At 42.4% G+C, this 17,298-nt stretch overlaps 1 protein-coding gene across 6 annotated transcripts in view; it reads left to right on the top strand.

Moving 5' to 3' along the window:
* The window catches only part of rab23 (RAB23, member RAS oncogene family), a 32,247-nt gene extending 22,515 nt beyond the window's left edge, over positions 1–9,732 (top strand). For all 6 annotated transcript variants that reach the window (XM_052025129.1, XM_052025130.1, XM_052025132.1 and 3 more), the window contains exons 4-7: positions 1,196–1,352; positions 4,464–4,546; positions 4,910–4,999; positions 7,791–9,732. In XM_052025129.1, coding sequence (XP_051881089.1) covers positions 1,196–1,352; positions 4,464–4,546; positions 4,910–4,999; positions 7,791–7,930 — 470 coding nt within the window. In that variant the 3' untranslated portion in view covers positions 7,931–9,732. The remainder of the gene's footprint in view (positions 1–1,195; positions 1,353–4,463; positions 4,547–4,909; positions 5,000–7,790) is intronic.
* Positions 9,733–17,298: the final 7,566 nt, after the last annotated feature.

Here is a 17,298-nt window from a genome sequence, read left to right as displayed (position 1 = left end):
TTCCTCTTGTAAGATACGGCTCAAACATTACCTCCTTGACAAAGTTCTTGCTCATCTGTTCCTTTATTTGCTTATGTGAGTCAGTATCAAAAGATAGAGAAACAAAGGACTCCAGATGCTAGAATCTAGATGAAAAACACGATGAGGCTGGCATTGTTTTTCATCTAGATTCCAGCATCTGCAGTGCTTTGTTTCTCTAGTATTACTGCTCCACTGCAAAGTGTCTTCAAGGATGCCCACTTTGAAGAAGCTTTCTTCCTCTCTTCAAGAGCTTCGTGAGTCCCTCTCTCACTGCCCCCCCTCTGTGATCCGAGTGTGGCATCCTCTACATTGGTGAGACCAAACGCAAACTCGGTGATCATTTCACAGAACACCTGCGCTCTGTCTGTAACCGCGACCTGCATCTCCCCATTGCCAGTCACTTCAACTCCCCCTCCCACACTAACATTGATACGACAGTCCTCGGCCTCCTCCACTGCCAGGAGAATTCCAAGCGCAAACTGGAGGAACAGCACCTCATTTTCTATCTTGGAACCTTGCAGCCTAACAACATGAATATTGAATTCTCCCACATTAGGTAATCCCCACCACCTTCTCCACAAAGCCCCCACCCACCATGCTTCTTCTCTTCTTCCCTTTCCTAGCCTTTTTTTTTCCTCTCTTCTTACCTTTGACCCATCCCCCAGTGGATCTGCTCTCCCCTCCTCCCTTGCACCTGCCTACCATTATCACTTACCTGCATCTATCTATCATCACCCTGTGCCCACCCCACCTCCCCTCTTTTGTCCATCTATCACTGCTCTGCTTTTCCCTCCTATATATTGGGCTTCCCCTTTTCCTATCTTCAGTCCTGAAGAAGGGTCCTGAGCCGAAACATTGACCATCTGCTTTTCTCCACGGATGCTGCCTGGCCTGCTGAGTTCCTCCAACATCATTGTGTTTTTCAGTATTGAAAGATAATGCTGGGAAATGCCATAGGATATTATGCTATATAAAAAGTTTCTATTTTTGGAGATGTTCATATATGATCCAAGGTGGTGATTGTTCTGGTAATGCAACATAATATTGTTCGAAACCATATTGTAGAATAATTGCAGTGGAATAGAATTCAAAACGCCGGTTTTCTATTCATAATGCTCGCCAAAAATGAGATCAATTCCATTTTTAATTCGATTGCTTTGATAATTGATCACAGGTGCTCAGGCATGTGTGCTGGTGTTCTCCACCACTGATAGAGAGTCTTTTGAGGCTATCTCAAGTTGGAAGGAGAAAGTTGAGGCTGAAGTTGGGGATATCCCTACCGTTCTGGTACAGAACAAAATAGACCTCCTGGATGAAACTGTACTTAAAAAGTATGTAGATAACATTTTTATTTGACTGAAGTTGACTTGCATTGTAAATTGTTCAATTTCACACAGTTGAAATATATGTCAATTTGCATTTATAAATTGCCTTTAATATAGTAAAACATCCCAATGTGCTTCATGGGAATGTTATCAAGTAAACCTCAACACAGATGTCTAAAACAGGTGAGGAGCAGGAGGATTAGAGGGGATCTGAGGATTTTTTTATTCACCTGGAGGGTGGTTGTAATCTGGAATGCACTGCCACAGAGGGTGATGGAGGCAGGTATTCAACATTTAAGTAATATTGCAGCATGTACTTGAATTGCCAAGGCATAGAAGGGTTTGGACCAAGTGCTAGTAAATGGGATTAGTCGTTGTCGTGGTGGCTATCCCTTGAGGTCGAGGATGATGGTCTTCATTCCGTTGATCTATTTATGGGCCCTCAAGTGGCTTATGAGTCCAACCTTGGCTCTAAAGTTCTTCCGCATTCAGGGCAGGTAGTTCCAGATGGCAGATCGGGCTTTGGTTGTTGCTGCCTCCCTTTCCATTTTCTTTTTTTCTTCTAATTCTGCACATCTGTTGGCTTCAAAAGTTGCTGTTCCTTCTCGGATGATGGTTTGCCAGAGTTATTATAGATTAGTATTATAGATTGCCAGAATTAGTATGCATGCACATGGTGGGCCCAAGGTCCTGTTTCTGTGCTATATGACTCTTGACTCACACAAAAGGAATTTTAAGACGAGTGACCATAAAATTTCTCAATGAAGTGAGTTAAAGGACCTTCTGAAAGTGGGGGTGAAGTATTGGAGCGGTTCAAAGATAAAATTCCAAATCTTAGGGCCAAGGCAGTCAAAAGCCTGGCCTCAGTGGTAAAGTGAATAGCCAGCCAGAGTTTGAGTTCTTCAACTGAAATCTGAGGTCATTAGTATGTGGAAGTGGAAGAAAGAAACACAAAAAATGACTGGAAGAATGCAATATAACAGGCAACAGCACACAATAGCAGTTTACAGGTAGACCCAGAGAATTCCTAGGCACTAGGAAAGTATTGGATCTGATTGTGCTTGACCCAGCCAGCTGCCTCAACTCGCCTCCCACACTGTTCCCATGGCTGCATCTTTGCAGATCCATGGGATTGAACAACTTGGAGTCTGGATTCCTCAACCATCCCAAAAGACAAACTACACAGCCATTGGTGACTAAGCCTCAGGTGCCAGATCCTAGAACACCCTGAAGGCATGTTGACAGGTTGCTTCTGTCAAAGACTTCAACTATATTTAAATGGCTCTGGAACTTTTATTTAAACTACTTCCCACATGAGCCATATAAAGCTTGTTAAATCTTACAAATGAATGACTAAAATTGAAATCTAACAATCAGGAAGGAGTGATGACAAAATTCCTGAGGTATTGATAGCTCAATACCAAAGTAACCAAGACAAATGCAGCATTAACTAGGGAGTGAATAGGAAGGAAGAATTTAAATTGGTGGAGAGGAATGTTTGCAGACCAAAAGCTTACTTTTAATGGGAAAGGAGTCTCCAACTCCAAGTCAAGCTATTACATTATGCCTGCAACAGTGATCATGTGGAAAATTGCCCTGGTGTGTTTCAAAAGGCAGGGCAAATCCAATCCAGCTAATTACCATCAAATCAGTCTGCTATCAATCATAAGCAAAATGGTGGAAGTCACCCATTGACCAGTGTGATCCAGGAGCAATAAGACCTACTTCTACTCTGATCTTAAAATCCTTGGTTTAGGTTTGACAGGAGCACTCAACTCCAGACCTATTTAAACCTTTCATCCAAGCGTGAACAAAAGTGCTGAATCCATAGGCAAATAAGTTTCCTTAACATTGATGTGGCATTGTGAAGCCTGATTTTCAAGAACTGCAGAAAATCAAAATTGAGGGGGGAAACTTTCCACTGCGTAAAGTTGTACCTCACATAAAATAAAATGTTTATGGATGCTGGAGATCAATATCTCAGCTGCAGGACATTGCTGTGGGAATTCCTTGGAGCATTGTCCTTGGCCATGCCACATGTGGCAGCTTTGTCAATGACTTTCATTCCATTTGTCAGAAGCAAGGATGCTTCCAGAGGATTACAGTGTTCAATTTCATTTGGTCCTCTTCAGGAAACGAGACTGCCCATGCCTGGCTCCAGCAGGACCAAGACAAGATTCAGCCACAAATCTTGTGGCTAGTAATACTCATGCAACCAAGTGCTTGGCCATGAATGTCTTCAAGAAAGAGTCTGACCCCCTCTGCTGTCTAAATAGCCATGGTAATTCCAGTCCTGACTCCCAGAGCATTTCCATCATTTACAGGGCACAAGCTTCCCATTTATCTGGATATATTCAGCACAAATAATGCCCAAGAAATTGGAAACAAGCCAGCACAAGGCAGCCCAATTGAATGGCATTCCATTATTCTCCTTCACTAGGAGCCCAATGACAAGGCTAGCATTTATTATTTGTCACTGACCAACCATGAGAAAGTAGCAGTGAGCATTCCTTCAGCTGGGTGGGAGATTCCAGAATTTAGACCCACCAAAGATAAATGATCAGCGATATATTTCCATGTTAAATTGAAATGTGACTTGGAGTGGAACTTGTAGGTAGTGGTGTCTCTGTTGTCTCATTTTTCTCAATGGTAGACAGTACAGGGGTGAGAGATTCTGTAGCTGTATCCTGGGTGAGTAATTACACTGCATTTTGTAGACGGTAAACATCCATCACCCTAAACATTCATTCCATCCATAACCAGCATACCAAGGCTGCAACATGTACTATTTACAGTTTTCATATTTGCAATCGACTCACAGCCTCAATGTATTTTTTTTTGGGGGGTATGGGGGGGGGGGTTGTGGGGGAAGAGTGTGAGTGTTCTAGATTTCCACTTGCTTTTGTGTATATTTGTCTTGTGTTGTTTTTTGTTGTCAAAATCCTCACCAATGGAGAGGCAATAAATGATGCAGAGGGAGTACAAGTTCTGTACATGCAAACTGTTTACAGAATCAGTGTAATCTAATTCACAATAATGTCAGAATGATAAAATACTCAAGCTTATCTTCAAAACGATGTGTGCTAACATGTGTTTTACTTGTGATTTGAAATGTAGTGAAGAAGCAGAGGCTCTCGCTAAAAGGTTGAAGCTAAGATTTTATCGGGCTTCTGTGAAGGAGGATTTGAATGTCAATGAAGGTGAGTTGTCTCCTTCTCCCTTCAGCCTTTCCCCAGAAATTTTTGTGTCTTTGTTAGCTCTTTGACTGACTGCTTTGACAAAGCTGTGCATTGGTAGGATAAAATGATAAAATATGAATTTTGCATCATTGAGTGTATTGTGCATCTTTTGGAATGCTATTGCAGTTTCTTTGTTTAAGCTCATTTATTGAAACTGGTGACATTTTTAACACATTTTGTAGAAAAGCAATCCATTTCTCTGGGCAAAGGGACTTTAAGCAAAATGATCTCACCCAAATAATGTGCATTGTACTCGATAATGACATTAGAATATATACATATAATTGTGGTAAGCTCCAAGCTTAAGTTACTCTGTCTCCACAGTTTTCAAGTACCTGGCCGAGAAGTACCTTCAGCGACTTAAACAGCAAACCACTGAAGAAGAACAAGTGCACACAACAAGCAATCGCATAGGTACCTTGTGCCTCATTTTCAGCTGCTGCTCCTAAAACAGCTTTAGGGCATATAAAAATACCTCAGAGTTGTCACTTAAATACTTCTGACAACCTCAAGTGTCATATTCATCTGAACTTTCAAAGACTTCCATTGTTAAAACAGCACTTATGTGAAACTAGGTGATGCAAAGGTTAGAGAAAACCTGCACTTCAAATATAAGATGTATTTCTACTCTAGCTATTTTTTTTAGGGTCCTATATAGTCTCTTGTGAGCAACTGCTCACAACACTCCAGGCCAGGAAATATCCCATAGATTCTTCTCTCTCAATTCTCTTATACTTGATTACTTTTGTTGACAAGCTTAACAGCTGTCTTTCCTTTGCTTTTGAGACTTTCATTCCTCCAGTTGCCCATAAACTCTGTCACCCTGCTGCAATCCAAACTGCAGCTTAATGCTCTGGTTGTTCACTTCCACATCTGAGTGGTTCACTTCAAGAAATACCAATCATCTTCCCTCCACAGCTAAATACTCCAACCAGAGATCATTGAAAAGGTGTCTGAACTGAGTGAAAGATTTTTATTAGGAGTGGATAGTAAAGATCATAGAATCAAACCAAGTTGCTGGAGATCAGATACAGATAAACCATAATCTAAATGAATGGTGGGAGATGCTTGAGGCACTGGCTGCCCCACTCCTTCTGTCAACCTGCATTCCAGTTTAACAGAAACTAAATGGCTCCCTACAAGATGGGGTAAATGCAGAAATCTTTCCCCTCAAGGGAGGGTGTGGACTCAGAATAAGAGACTGAGATGAGAAAGACTTTCTTCTCTAAGTAGATGGTGAGTTTCTGGAACTCCTTGCCACAGAGGTATGTGGGGGCAGAGCCTTTGAGTATTTTGAAGGCTGAGCTGGATAAATAGTTTTGTAATCTGTGAGGGAATCAAGGATGATGGGGAAAGGGCAGGAAAGTGGAGGAATGTCAAATAAGCTGTGATTGTGGCAGAAAAGGCTGAAGGGGCTGAATGGCCCACTCCTGTTCCTACTACTTATGGTCTTGTACGCCATGAAATGAGTGGAATTAGGAAACACTGAGGAGGGAGGAAGATGTGCATCAACAAACCGTTACAATCTGTAGCTGGTATACCCCTTCCTTCTGCACATTATCTGTTTCTATTATTCCTCAGGGCAGAGAACAAGCTTCGTTCGATATCAAATTGTGCCACAAAGCCCTTTCTTCCTATTTCTGCTCTTGCCTTAAATTAAGCAAGAGGTGGTAATGTCTTTTTACTTGGCTGCCCCTCTGGTTACTTGCATCTTTCCTGCTGATCAATGTGAGATAATATAATTATAACATGCAAGATGAAACTGTTTTGTCTATCAGACGTGGTTGAGTTATCCATTTTGACCCCTTCCCCGATGTTTCACAATAACTGCAAATTTCTCCTTTTTCTCTGGGATAGTATATCCAGTTCCCTCTGGAAACTTGGATCTGCTTCATCCACCCATTCGGGCTTTGCTTTCCAGATTGCAGCAGCAAGCCATGTCCTGTGCTAATCATCTTAAATCTATGCTCTCTGGTTACTCGCAATCTTGCCACTGAATTCAGTTTCCTTTTTTTGCTGCATCAAAACCTTTCCTGATTTGAAAATCACTATCAAACCACTGTCTTTGCCAGCTTCTATGCCTCTTGGAGAACAACCCCAGTTTTTGGGTCTCCTGACAATATTATGTAATAACAAGTATTATGCATTGTATGTGGATCAGTCTCCTTTCATTCTCCCTTGGGCAAAAGATGGTTTATAACTGATACCCAGGAGCTATGCAGAATTTTTTTTTGTTCACAGCGATGAACAGTTTTGAGCAGAGGCCAAAATGTGCTCAATGATGTAACTCTGCTGTAGCTCTCTTCTAATTGGTTTAATTTGTATTAGATTTTAGATCAATATAAAAATTAAACTGGATCTTTTATGCTAATCGTGGCAGACTAGATGGGCCCCGAGGTCAACGCATCATCCGATGCATAGTGCAGCGTTCCTTCAGTATTACACTGCACCACTGGCTTAGATTGTTGTACTCAAGACTTCTACCTCACCTGAAGGTTGCTACACACTAAGCCATGAATGATATTCGGGCTGTGGCTAAAAGGGACCATTATGGTAGCAAAGCTGGCATGATTTATAAAGTGGTTTGGTGGAAGATTGTGTTTCGAAGCTGGAAACTATAAGCTGCCACTATTGATTTCTCTTCTCTTCTCCCTTCTCCCCCCACCACCACACCCCGGGCCCCATCACACTTGTTGAATGTGCTACTGCAGAAACCCTCTGGTGGCTTGCTGCTGTGCCAGGGTAGGGAGAGAGGCAACAGGCAACTTCATATGGCTTGGCAAATCATCAGGGAGACAAAAGGGGATGCTAGCGGAGTCTGTGTGCTGTGATAGGGAGGAATGTTGCACTGATTGCCAAACCTTGAGGGGTCTGGGGGAGGCATGGGATTGGAGCTGGGCAGTCAGTGAGAGCAATTAATATTTGGGGAAACTCCGGTTTCACTTGGGAGTTGGGAAATAATTAATTCCTTTGATGAAGTTGGTGCAAGTTTTGGAGGGAAAAAATGAAGTAGTTACTACTTTTATGAAAGACCCCATGTACAGTTTGCGAACAGGTTGAGGGACGTGTTTCCGCAGTGCTATGCCTAAACATTGTGTAAATCTTAACTCTTCCTTTGAATTGCACTAATTTAAAGCACCAATGACTGGTAACTGTGCACAAGGTGTATCATGTTCAATCATTAAAATTCCTTCTTTTCCTCCAGGAGTATTTAACACGGCTGGTGGCAGTCACTCTGGCCAGAACACAAGCACGATAAATGGTGGCGAGGTTATCAGCCTTCGGCCGAACAAGCAAAGAACCAAGAAGAACAGAAGTCTCATGGGCCGCTGCGGGAGACTGTAGCTATTCCCTTGCACTGCAGAGTCGAAGTTCACCGTGTGTACAACTGTTCCGATCAGTAAGAGGGTTTTTAATTTAGATATTCTGAAGCATCAGTGGTAGGTAATAATTACAGACAATGCAGTACTTGGCTAACCGACAGCTCTGCTCGTGTGGAGGCTTTCAGAAAGCAAATCACTTAATGGATTGGAATTTGTTTAGAGAGGGTGTGTTGGTTTAAGACAGCATTATCCGTCTGTGAACGGAATGGACAATCATTGGTTTGTCTGATTGCTGCAGCTTTGTGTGGGTTGCTCCAAGTTTGTAGATTTGTTTGCAAGTTGGTCACCTGCTACATTCTGAAATCAGTGCGCTCGACTTGTGACTTCAGCCAGACCGACAGTTCTGTCTAACGGGAGAGTAGCAATGAGAGTAATGTGATTGGTTGGCAAGAGCCACATTCAAAAGAAAGGGTAGTCCAGACACCGGATCGAGAATCACCAGTCCAGCTGACAATGCTGTCCTTTAGGGAATTTACCTTTTCAAAGAAAAACATTGCAATGAATTATGAAAATCTATTGTCATTTGAACAGATATAACGTAAACATTGCCATTTGTGCTTTACATTTGTGGTTGTTAATTGTCGGAACTAATTCTGATGAATTGTGCAATATTTCAGTGTTGACTGCAGCCTGGAGAAGGATATTTTGCTACTAGTAGATTTTTTTTTCATATTCAGATGTTTTGAGTTGATTGTTTGGATAATTTGTATATAAAAAAGAGTATTGCCTTTTGATATTCAAATGTTTGTATTCTTAAATTTGCTGATTGTCTGCATAAGACATTTTTTTTCTATTGAATATGTAATCATGTGTGTTGGTTGTGTGCATGCAACATCAGCATCATTTCCTGAAAGGGCCTCCTTACACAGAGCAAGAGTTTGCACGAGTGCCAAGTCAGTACTGCAATTATCGCCTTTGCCTTTCATTGTCCTCACAAGAGCATAAGAAATCCCATACTGGGTCCCTAAATGACCTGTAGCAGGTGGCTTTATCTGAAGTTGCTATGCTTGCTGAAAACACTACAATAATCCTACCACTCTGTCTAGCCAGGAATCTCATGTTCATGACTGAATGATTATTGTTTTTCTATTACTTGTCATTGCAGGCTTCTTAGTGGGATTATATTATTTAAAAAAAACAAAATATTGGAAACACTTAACAGGTCAGGCAACATCTGTGGAAAGGGTGTTCAACCTGAAACGTTAACACTGTTTCTCTCTCCATGGATGTTTCCTGACCTTCCAAGTACTTCCAGCATTTTCCGTTTTTATTTCAGATTTCTAGCATCTGCTGTTGTTGATTTTCTTGGGGTTGTCTTACTGCGGTGAATGGATGACACTTGAAGGTGAGGTTTGTGAATCTGAGCACTACCTGAACATTTTCTGTGCACTTAGCCTAAATTGGAATGTGAAGAAAAAGCAGACAGGAGAGAGGCCAGCTGGAACGGCAAGCCCATGATATAGATCTCCACAACCATACGCAATCCTCCTTCCTGACAGGTGAGAGAAATCAGCGGAACGCTTTACAGCACCAGCGACTCGGGTTCAAATCCAGCCACTGTCTATAAGGAGTTTGTACATTCTCCTCGTGTCTGCATGGGTTTTCTCTCCGGGTGCTCCGGGTTCCTCCCATATTCCAAAGACGTACGGGTTAGGAAGTTGTGGGCATGCTATGTTGGTGCCAGAAGCGTGGCGAGACTTGTGGGCTGCCCCCAGAACACTACGCAAAAAGAGTATTTCACTGTGTGTTTCGATGTACATGTGACTAATAAGATATCTTAAAAGAAGGGGGAAAATCATTCTCCATTTGCTCAGTGGTCATCTCGAGCAATCAAAAGCAGTCTGGGAGATTAGAGATGGGTGTTTATTTCTCAGCCACCTCCTCAAGTTTGACTTTAACATGGGGCAGAACAGTGGCACAGCTAGTAGAACCACTGCCTCGCAGCTCCAGTGACCTGGGTTCAATCCTGACCTTGGGTGCTATCTGTGTGGAGTTTGCATGGTACCTCTGTGACCGTGTGGGTTTCCTCCAGGTGCTTTCATTTCCTCCCACATCCCAAAGAAATGTTAGTTAATTGGCTGCTGTAAATTGCCCCTAGTGTGTGGGTGAGTGGTTGAATGCAGAGAACATAAAATGGGATTAGTATAGGATTAGGGTAAATGAGTGGTCAGTGGAGACTCAGTGGGGCTGTTTCCATGCTATTGACTCTGTCACTAACTGCTGCTGGAAATCAGGTATCTTCATTACAGTCAGCTTCACTCCTGCTCCCCCTGGACGATATCAGAGAAATAAAACTAATTCTACTTCTTGCATTGTTCCTCTGTGGTGCTTCTGACCAGTCATTTTGAGGACTAAACACTCTAATCATAGCATTGACTAATTACACAGCCATTTGCAAGAATGACAATACCCAACATCAGAAGATCTCAAAAATTGCAGATGCTAGAAATCGAAAATAAAACCAGAAACTGCTGGAAACAATCAACTGGTTAAGCAGTATCTGTGGGAAGAGAGACAGATTAAACACTTTGCTCAAAGACCCTTTCTCAGAACAACGGATACTGCCTGAATTGTTGAGTGTTACCAGCAACTTCTGTTTTTGTTCCTAAAAATTGAGTCTGATATGTGTATCAGGGCTGTTTGGTCGCACAAATCAGAGAGAAGCCAAAATGGCAAGGTTCATATGCCTATCGGGCCCACTAATTTCCCACAGATGACATGCAACCTTCTTCACCATAAATTCATTCCAGCTCAAAGCTTCAAATTCCAGAGGAAGGGTTACTGACCTGTAACAGCTGTGTTATCTACCCAGTAGGGTTGTGTGGGAAGCAATCGCAGATGTTTTTTTCTTGCTGGGTTGAGGAACAATATTCACGTGTGGCCAGAACAAATGGAATTCTTTGCTCCTGAGGGCTTTGTTCTGGTGCAAGTGAAAGTTATTGGTGAGATTTCAGGTACTGGAGATAATAGGTTATTTGAGCATTCATTTGATTAGTAGATTTTCCTGGCTGTTACATTGCCCATCAGATCTTCACCTTGTACCACTGAAGATTTGAGAACAAACCAGTCATTTAAAGGTGGTCTTCTTCCCTGTTCTATTTCACATAATCACTGCCTCTGTCTGCAGAAGTTACACTCCTAGTTATTTAACCTGAGGTATGGGTTTCTGGTTCCGTTCATTAAAGACTCCAATGATTGATAAGAAGTTTATATTTTGAATATCATCAGTGCTTCTTAACAGAGAAGCTAGAATTGCCGCAAGTGGATCGCCCTCTGAGAGGGAAAGGTGGGCCTTACTTGTGAAGTCCTGATGTTTTGATGGTGCAAACTTCCATTTTGCCAACCCACCTGTATTTTCCTGCATGTTTCCTAGAAGAGATTACCTCCATATGGTTAAATGTAAAATATGTGGCTTCCAAGTTTGTAGAACTTCCCAGCACAGATAGTCTATTCTAACAATAGTGTAAACACTGAGATGTTAGTCCCTGCAGAAGATTTTCCTTGAATTTTTTTAACAAAGCTGTTGTGTATTCAATATATATGTATATATGGAAAATTTGGGTTGTGTTAAATCAACCTTTTATTGTCTGTCTGTTCAATTTACTTCAGTTAATGGTTTATTTGAGGTCTGCAACTCTGAAGTTAAGATAAATATTGAGAGTTCATTGCTCGCCAATAGAGGTGGGTGGTGGGGAGTCGGGCCATTTGGAGCCATTTTTAGACAGTCTTTCTCCAAATGTTGATTTGCCTCATTTTACTCCCCACAATATCCTGTTAGTTTCCCAAAGGCTGACTCTTCTCAGTGCTCATTCACTAACACGCTGCCTTGCTGGTGTAGTGGTCCAAAGTCTTGAGCATGTGACTGGAACAACCAGCTGGGAGTGTGCTTTGAGGAAAATTGGCTCCAGGGACCAACCTGTAGCTCCCTTCATGTTGCTGCTGAGATATTTTGCACAGTTTGTTGCCTTTATACTTCACATTAATTGGATATAGAATTGCTGTGCCTTTCAGTTCAGTGGAGGGCTTGCCACAGAATCATAAGAAAGATTAAAAAAAAACAAGAGGCCATTCAGCCTATTATGTGTCTGTCAGCATTCTCATGGAGCATCCAATTAGTCTCATTCCCTTTGTGTCCACTGTCTCTAAGAATATCCAATTAGAACTATCCTTTGTCCTTGAATTTTTCCCCTGATTACATGTCCCTTTTCCCATTGCATGATGTAAAATCTGTTGCCATAGAGCCAGGTTCCACTAATCTGCACCCGGAGTTGGGTCAGAGCACTGCTGGCTAAAAGCCTGAGGGAACAGTGACTTGGAGCCTGAAGGCTGGAGTGCCTCTCGAAAAGGTATATTGGAGCAGCAGTCTCCAGATTTCTGATTGCTGCATGGAGTCAGACTCTTGCAGCTGCACCATTCTCAATCTGGTACTTCTGTTACAACCACGGGCTGCTTCAACCCCATTCTGTGCCGTGATCAGAAATTTGCAAGAAAATAACACCCAGTAGGCTGGGTGTGGTGAAATCAGGCAAGCAAATAACATTCAGTTGGCTGATATTTGTAGAAACCTGGGCCAACTCAACTTGAGAAATTTCCAGACTCTTCAAATTGTTGAATAAAATATTCCCCATTCCAATCCAGATGATGTGCAAGTATTATAGTCAAAACAAAACGGATCTTAGTCTCTTTAAAAATTGAAGGCATGTGCATCTACCCTCTTTCTCCTCCTCTCAACCCCCTCTTGTTTGGAGCAGTCCACTCGGACGCCTTACCCCCCTTCTGAAGGGCAAAGCACAGAATCTCACATCACCTCTAGTTCCTTTGCCCATCCCCTAAATCTATGTTCTCTGGTCACGCACCTTCCTTCCATGGAAACAGTTTCTACTAATTCACTCTGTCAAAACCCTTCAAGCTTCTGAATGTTCCCATTAAACCTCCTGAGGAAAGGCAAGATGGCTCTAGGTCTCAGTTCAAGTTCAGAGCACAGAAGCAGGCCATTTGACTGCACATGGCCTTGCTAGTGTCTTTGCTCCACCCCACTTCATCGTGCCCTGTTGGCATGTCGTTCCATTCTTTCTCCGTCACACGTTTACCAGCTTCCCCTTGCATCTATCCAGCTGTTGGCCTCGGCTCCTCTACATTCCACAGTCCAATCACTTGAGTTTCTCCTGGACTACTTGTTAGATTAATTATATTGATGGTGCCTAGATTTGGACTTCTCGCATCCTTATGTACACCCCCTTTCCCACCCCCCCCCCCCAACCACTGTTAAATCACCTTCAACAATCTCCTATAAAAGCCATTCCTTATCTTTAAGTCTTCTAGTAGGTGAAAGCCAGAGATGCTCTGAGTCGAGAATGGAAGCCACATTAGCTCCCTCACCTAACTAGTAAAAGTTATGGGGTGCTAACTGCTTATTGTAAAAAGCAGTTAATACAATCATGGATGGAAAGCCTACAGTTAATGCAGCTTCCCCATCCCACACTTGCTGCAGTCGAGACACTTCCATCAGAAATCAGCAAACTGCATGATCTGGAGATTTCATCATGTGTGTAATATCACATGCTGAACCACCCAGCTTCTCAATGAAAGGGAAGTGAAAGAACGGTGAAGGAAGAGCATACCTCTGAGCTTTACCTGATCAATAATTTAAAGCCCAGAGATAAAACCCAAGGGCTAACTTTCTGATGTCTTACCAATTGGAAGTGCCCATTTAAAAATATAGGGAAATGCACCGCCTGTGATTTTTGTAGATTTTTTTCATTCATTGTCACATTATGCACAAGAATTTCCAGTAACTTTTAAGTTCCTGAACTTATTCCCTCAGTTTGCTCCTGCTGATCTGAGTTGCATTTAATGTTGGTTTTATAATTGCCTGTACTTTGGATTTAGTTGTTATGCACAAGTAGGTTTCCAAATGATAAATGAAACAAAATTGCTGCTGTGTACTTTTTGCTGACAAAATCAAATCATAAAAACACTACGTATTCCATTGGTATAATGTTACAAAGGCATGAGATCTTGGTTTTGATCAGGTACAGTAATGCACAGCAATATAACTTCCTATCACGGAGCATTTTATTGATGATTTCAGCACGGGTTGTTCCACTTGCAAAGAAGCCAATTATTATTGCGATGTGACTATGCTGATGTGGTTGTTCAGGCACACATGCGTTGGCTATTGAGATCTCCTAGCACACTAGTCCTAATAAGTTGTTACTGAATTTGTACTTTAAGCTGTGTAATAAATCAGTTTTGTGATCAACTATAACCGGTAAAAAGATTCCTTTAATTAAGTTTCTTCTTCTGTTTCTCCAACTGCTGTGATGCATGTATCTGTTACAAAGTGCCACACTAAAAGTTGTCACACTACAAACATAGAACAGTTTTTTAATTGTTATTTCTATGTAACAAATGTTTAATAATAAAAAAAAGCCCATCAATTTACTTGAGAATTCTTTGCTGGCTTTTATTCTCCCAAATATATTCAAGCTCAGAAACCAAGGCATTACTTCGAGTGGTGTTCAGCAAAATGCAAGTGCCTAACACACACACTTTAAATTTTGGGGCTAATTATTCCTTACTAATTAATCTACTACCCTCCACGCTGAACCAGCTACACGGCCCCAAACTTGCTGCTATCCTTGAATCTTGAATTGCATTGACCCCCATGGCTTCCTTGGGGCAGATGTATATGTATGACTTGCTGGCCCAGGATGAGTTAAACAGTTTGCTAATTATTTCTAAAATCATGTTTACTTCCTTCTCCTTTCTTTTGTGATTAAATTTTTGCTCATATTTGATGCCAACTAGTATCACCATGATAAGTGGCAAGAAGCAGTTATTCTTTGAGTGGAGGAGGTGACAGGTGGTGGGAAGCTGAACAGATGCAATAAGTTGACCCAGCAATTTATTGCATCTGTTGGACCCATCATTAACTCTGCACAATATATTTTACAAATACAGCACAGAATCTATGCCACATCAATGTTAAATCTGCTATAAACTTGTGTAATCAGGGCACAAGTGCTACGTACCCATTCTTCATGCTGAGCAATGTGATTATTCTTGGGAATAATCACAGATCATTGTAAATAAAAAGTGGAAGGACTGAAACTCTTTGCTGTTCTGAAACCTAATGAAATGAAGTGTACTAGTGCTCGCCCTTGGTTACAACTGTTTGGTTCATTGTGGAACTGCAGACAAGACCAATTACTTATAAACATGGGAACAGACTCCTCTGAGTGATATTCAAAAACTTCTAGAGTTAAAGAGCAGTTGTATTGGTTAAAGTTATAGGGAACAATCTGTTAACGGGAATAGCAGAGAAGTATTTGTAAGTACAACAAACTATTAAAAATATTGAGTTGTAGTTCTTTGCCACCTTGACCAGTATTAACCACCAAGACTGGTTCAGGCCACATTCAGGAATGACAGTACCAGAGACAAGGTGAGGGCCACCTACCCTACACACGCTACACACCTACACACACACACACACACACACACACACACACACACACACACACACAGGTGTGCAACTGTAGAGCCACTCTTGATTCAAAGTGAGGGATACTCCTTGTAACTGTGTGCAGCATTTGTTTATTTGGGTGAGAGTCCACTGCAGAGTCGTTATTTGGGGTAAGGGTCCCTCACTGCTCCCTCATGAAGGAGGGAGTAGGCTGTGGGAAGGGGGCACCAGAGGGTGAATGTGTTAGAGCAAGCAGGAACCAAGGCAGGTATTAGGGCAATGAGAGTGAGGGGTGTGAACGGGGCCAGTCACCAAGGGAAGAAGGGGATGAGGAAGAGAGTGATGCCAAGGACATGTGTCTTTATCTACATGTGTGGTAAGTGTAAGCAAGTGTCAGTGTGTGCGTATTAAACCATGCATGGTAGTATCGCAGTTAGCGTAACGCTATTACAGTGCCAGCGACCCGGGTTTAATTCCTGCCGCTGTTTGTAACCAACCCCCCCCCCCCACCGTGTCTGCGTGGATTTCTCCGGGGTGCTCCAGTTTCCTCCCACATTTCAAAGACTTATAGGTTAGGAGCTGTGGGCATGTGATGTTGGCGCCAGAAGAGTGGCGACACTTGCGGGCTGCCCCCAGCACATTCTCAGTATGCAAAACACACATATTTCACTGTGTGTTTCAATGTACATGTGACCTACTAAATAAATATCTCATCATGCATCAGACCCTAGTCTTCAGTCATGTCGTATCTCTCCCAATTGGACCAAATCTCACTCTGTCCAGCCCATGTGTAGCTGATGTGCAAATGTCCCATAGCTAAAAGGAATCGCTCACTGGAATCTTTGGCTCCTCGTTGAAGTTGCCTTCACCTCTGGGTGCTGGTCCAAGAAGCAGCAGCTTTGGAGAGGAGCGAGGAAATTCACAGCCAAGAAGTGAAAGTCGCCATCTGGACACTTCACAGTCTGGGAGGGAGGAACTGGACTTGATAGCTCTTCAACCTCAAGGAACAACAAGGTGATGAAACTTCTCCCGTTGCCCTTCTGCTCATGCCCCTCTGCTTTCCTGCTTTTTCACCTTTCTCTGCAGTTTCCATACCCCTGTGCTTCGGCCACATCACTCACTCTGTATACTGTACATGGTCATCTTATAAGCTCTTGCTTTTTATGCCTTATCTGACTTTGACATTAAATGGGGGCTACAGTCCCATCACATTCCTTTGTGGGAATATCTGGTGTGAGCCGCTCACGTTTCACCCTGGACATCGAACCCATCCTAAAATCCACATTCCCGCCAGTGCAGCCTCAGGCCTTTTCGCCTCTTCCATCCACCTTGACCCTCGTCCACTCGGTGGAACTAGTTGTTGGATTGAAACAAATTCACCTTTCGCTCCATTCATTTCCTCCAAATGAAAGGTGTTGTGATGTTGCTACGGGAACCCTAATCCTTGCAGGTATGTGGAATGTTCTCAGTTCCAGGCATCCTCATGACTCCTCCCTCACTTTTCCTGGTATATTAATGGCTACATTGACGCTGCCGTCTCAAAATTTCATTAGTTTAGCTGTCAATATCCACCTTTCCAGCACCTCCACACAATACATCCCTCTTTACCCATGCCCTCCTGGCTCCCTCATCTCCGTTTCCTTGATCTCCCACAGCTCCTCTTCCTACCCTACATCCTGTACGTACTTATTAGATATTCCAGGTTTTCCACCTCCATTGTATCTGTTCTGGAAATGCTGCCTCCATACCAATTGCTTCTTTGTTCAACCAAAGATTGAACTTGCAGCTGACTGCGTCCATCCCGCTTCCTGCACTATTATCCTCAACTAACCAATCTTGCAGATCAGATGATTACTTTTAGA

This window comes from Pristis pectinata, chromosome 10, assembly GCF_009764475.1.
Source record: "Pristis pectinata isolate sPriPec2 chromosome 10, sPriPec2.1.pri, whole genome shotgun sequence".
NCBI lineage: Eukaryota > Metazoa > Chordata > Chondrichthyes > Rhinopristiformes > Pristidae > Pristis > Pristis pectinata.
The sequence above is the reverse complement of the archived record's forward strand: the minus strand, read 5'-3'. Positions and strand labels throughout refer to the sequence as shown.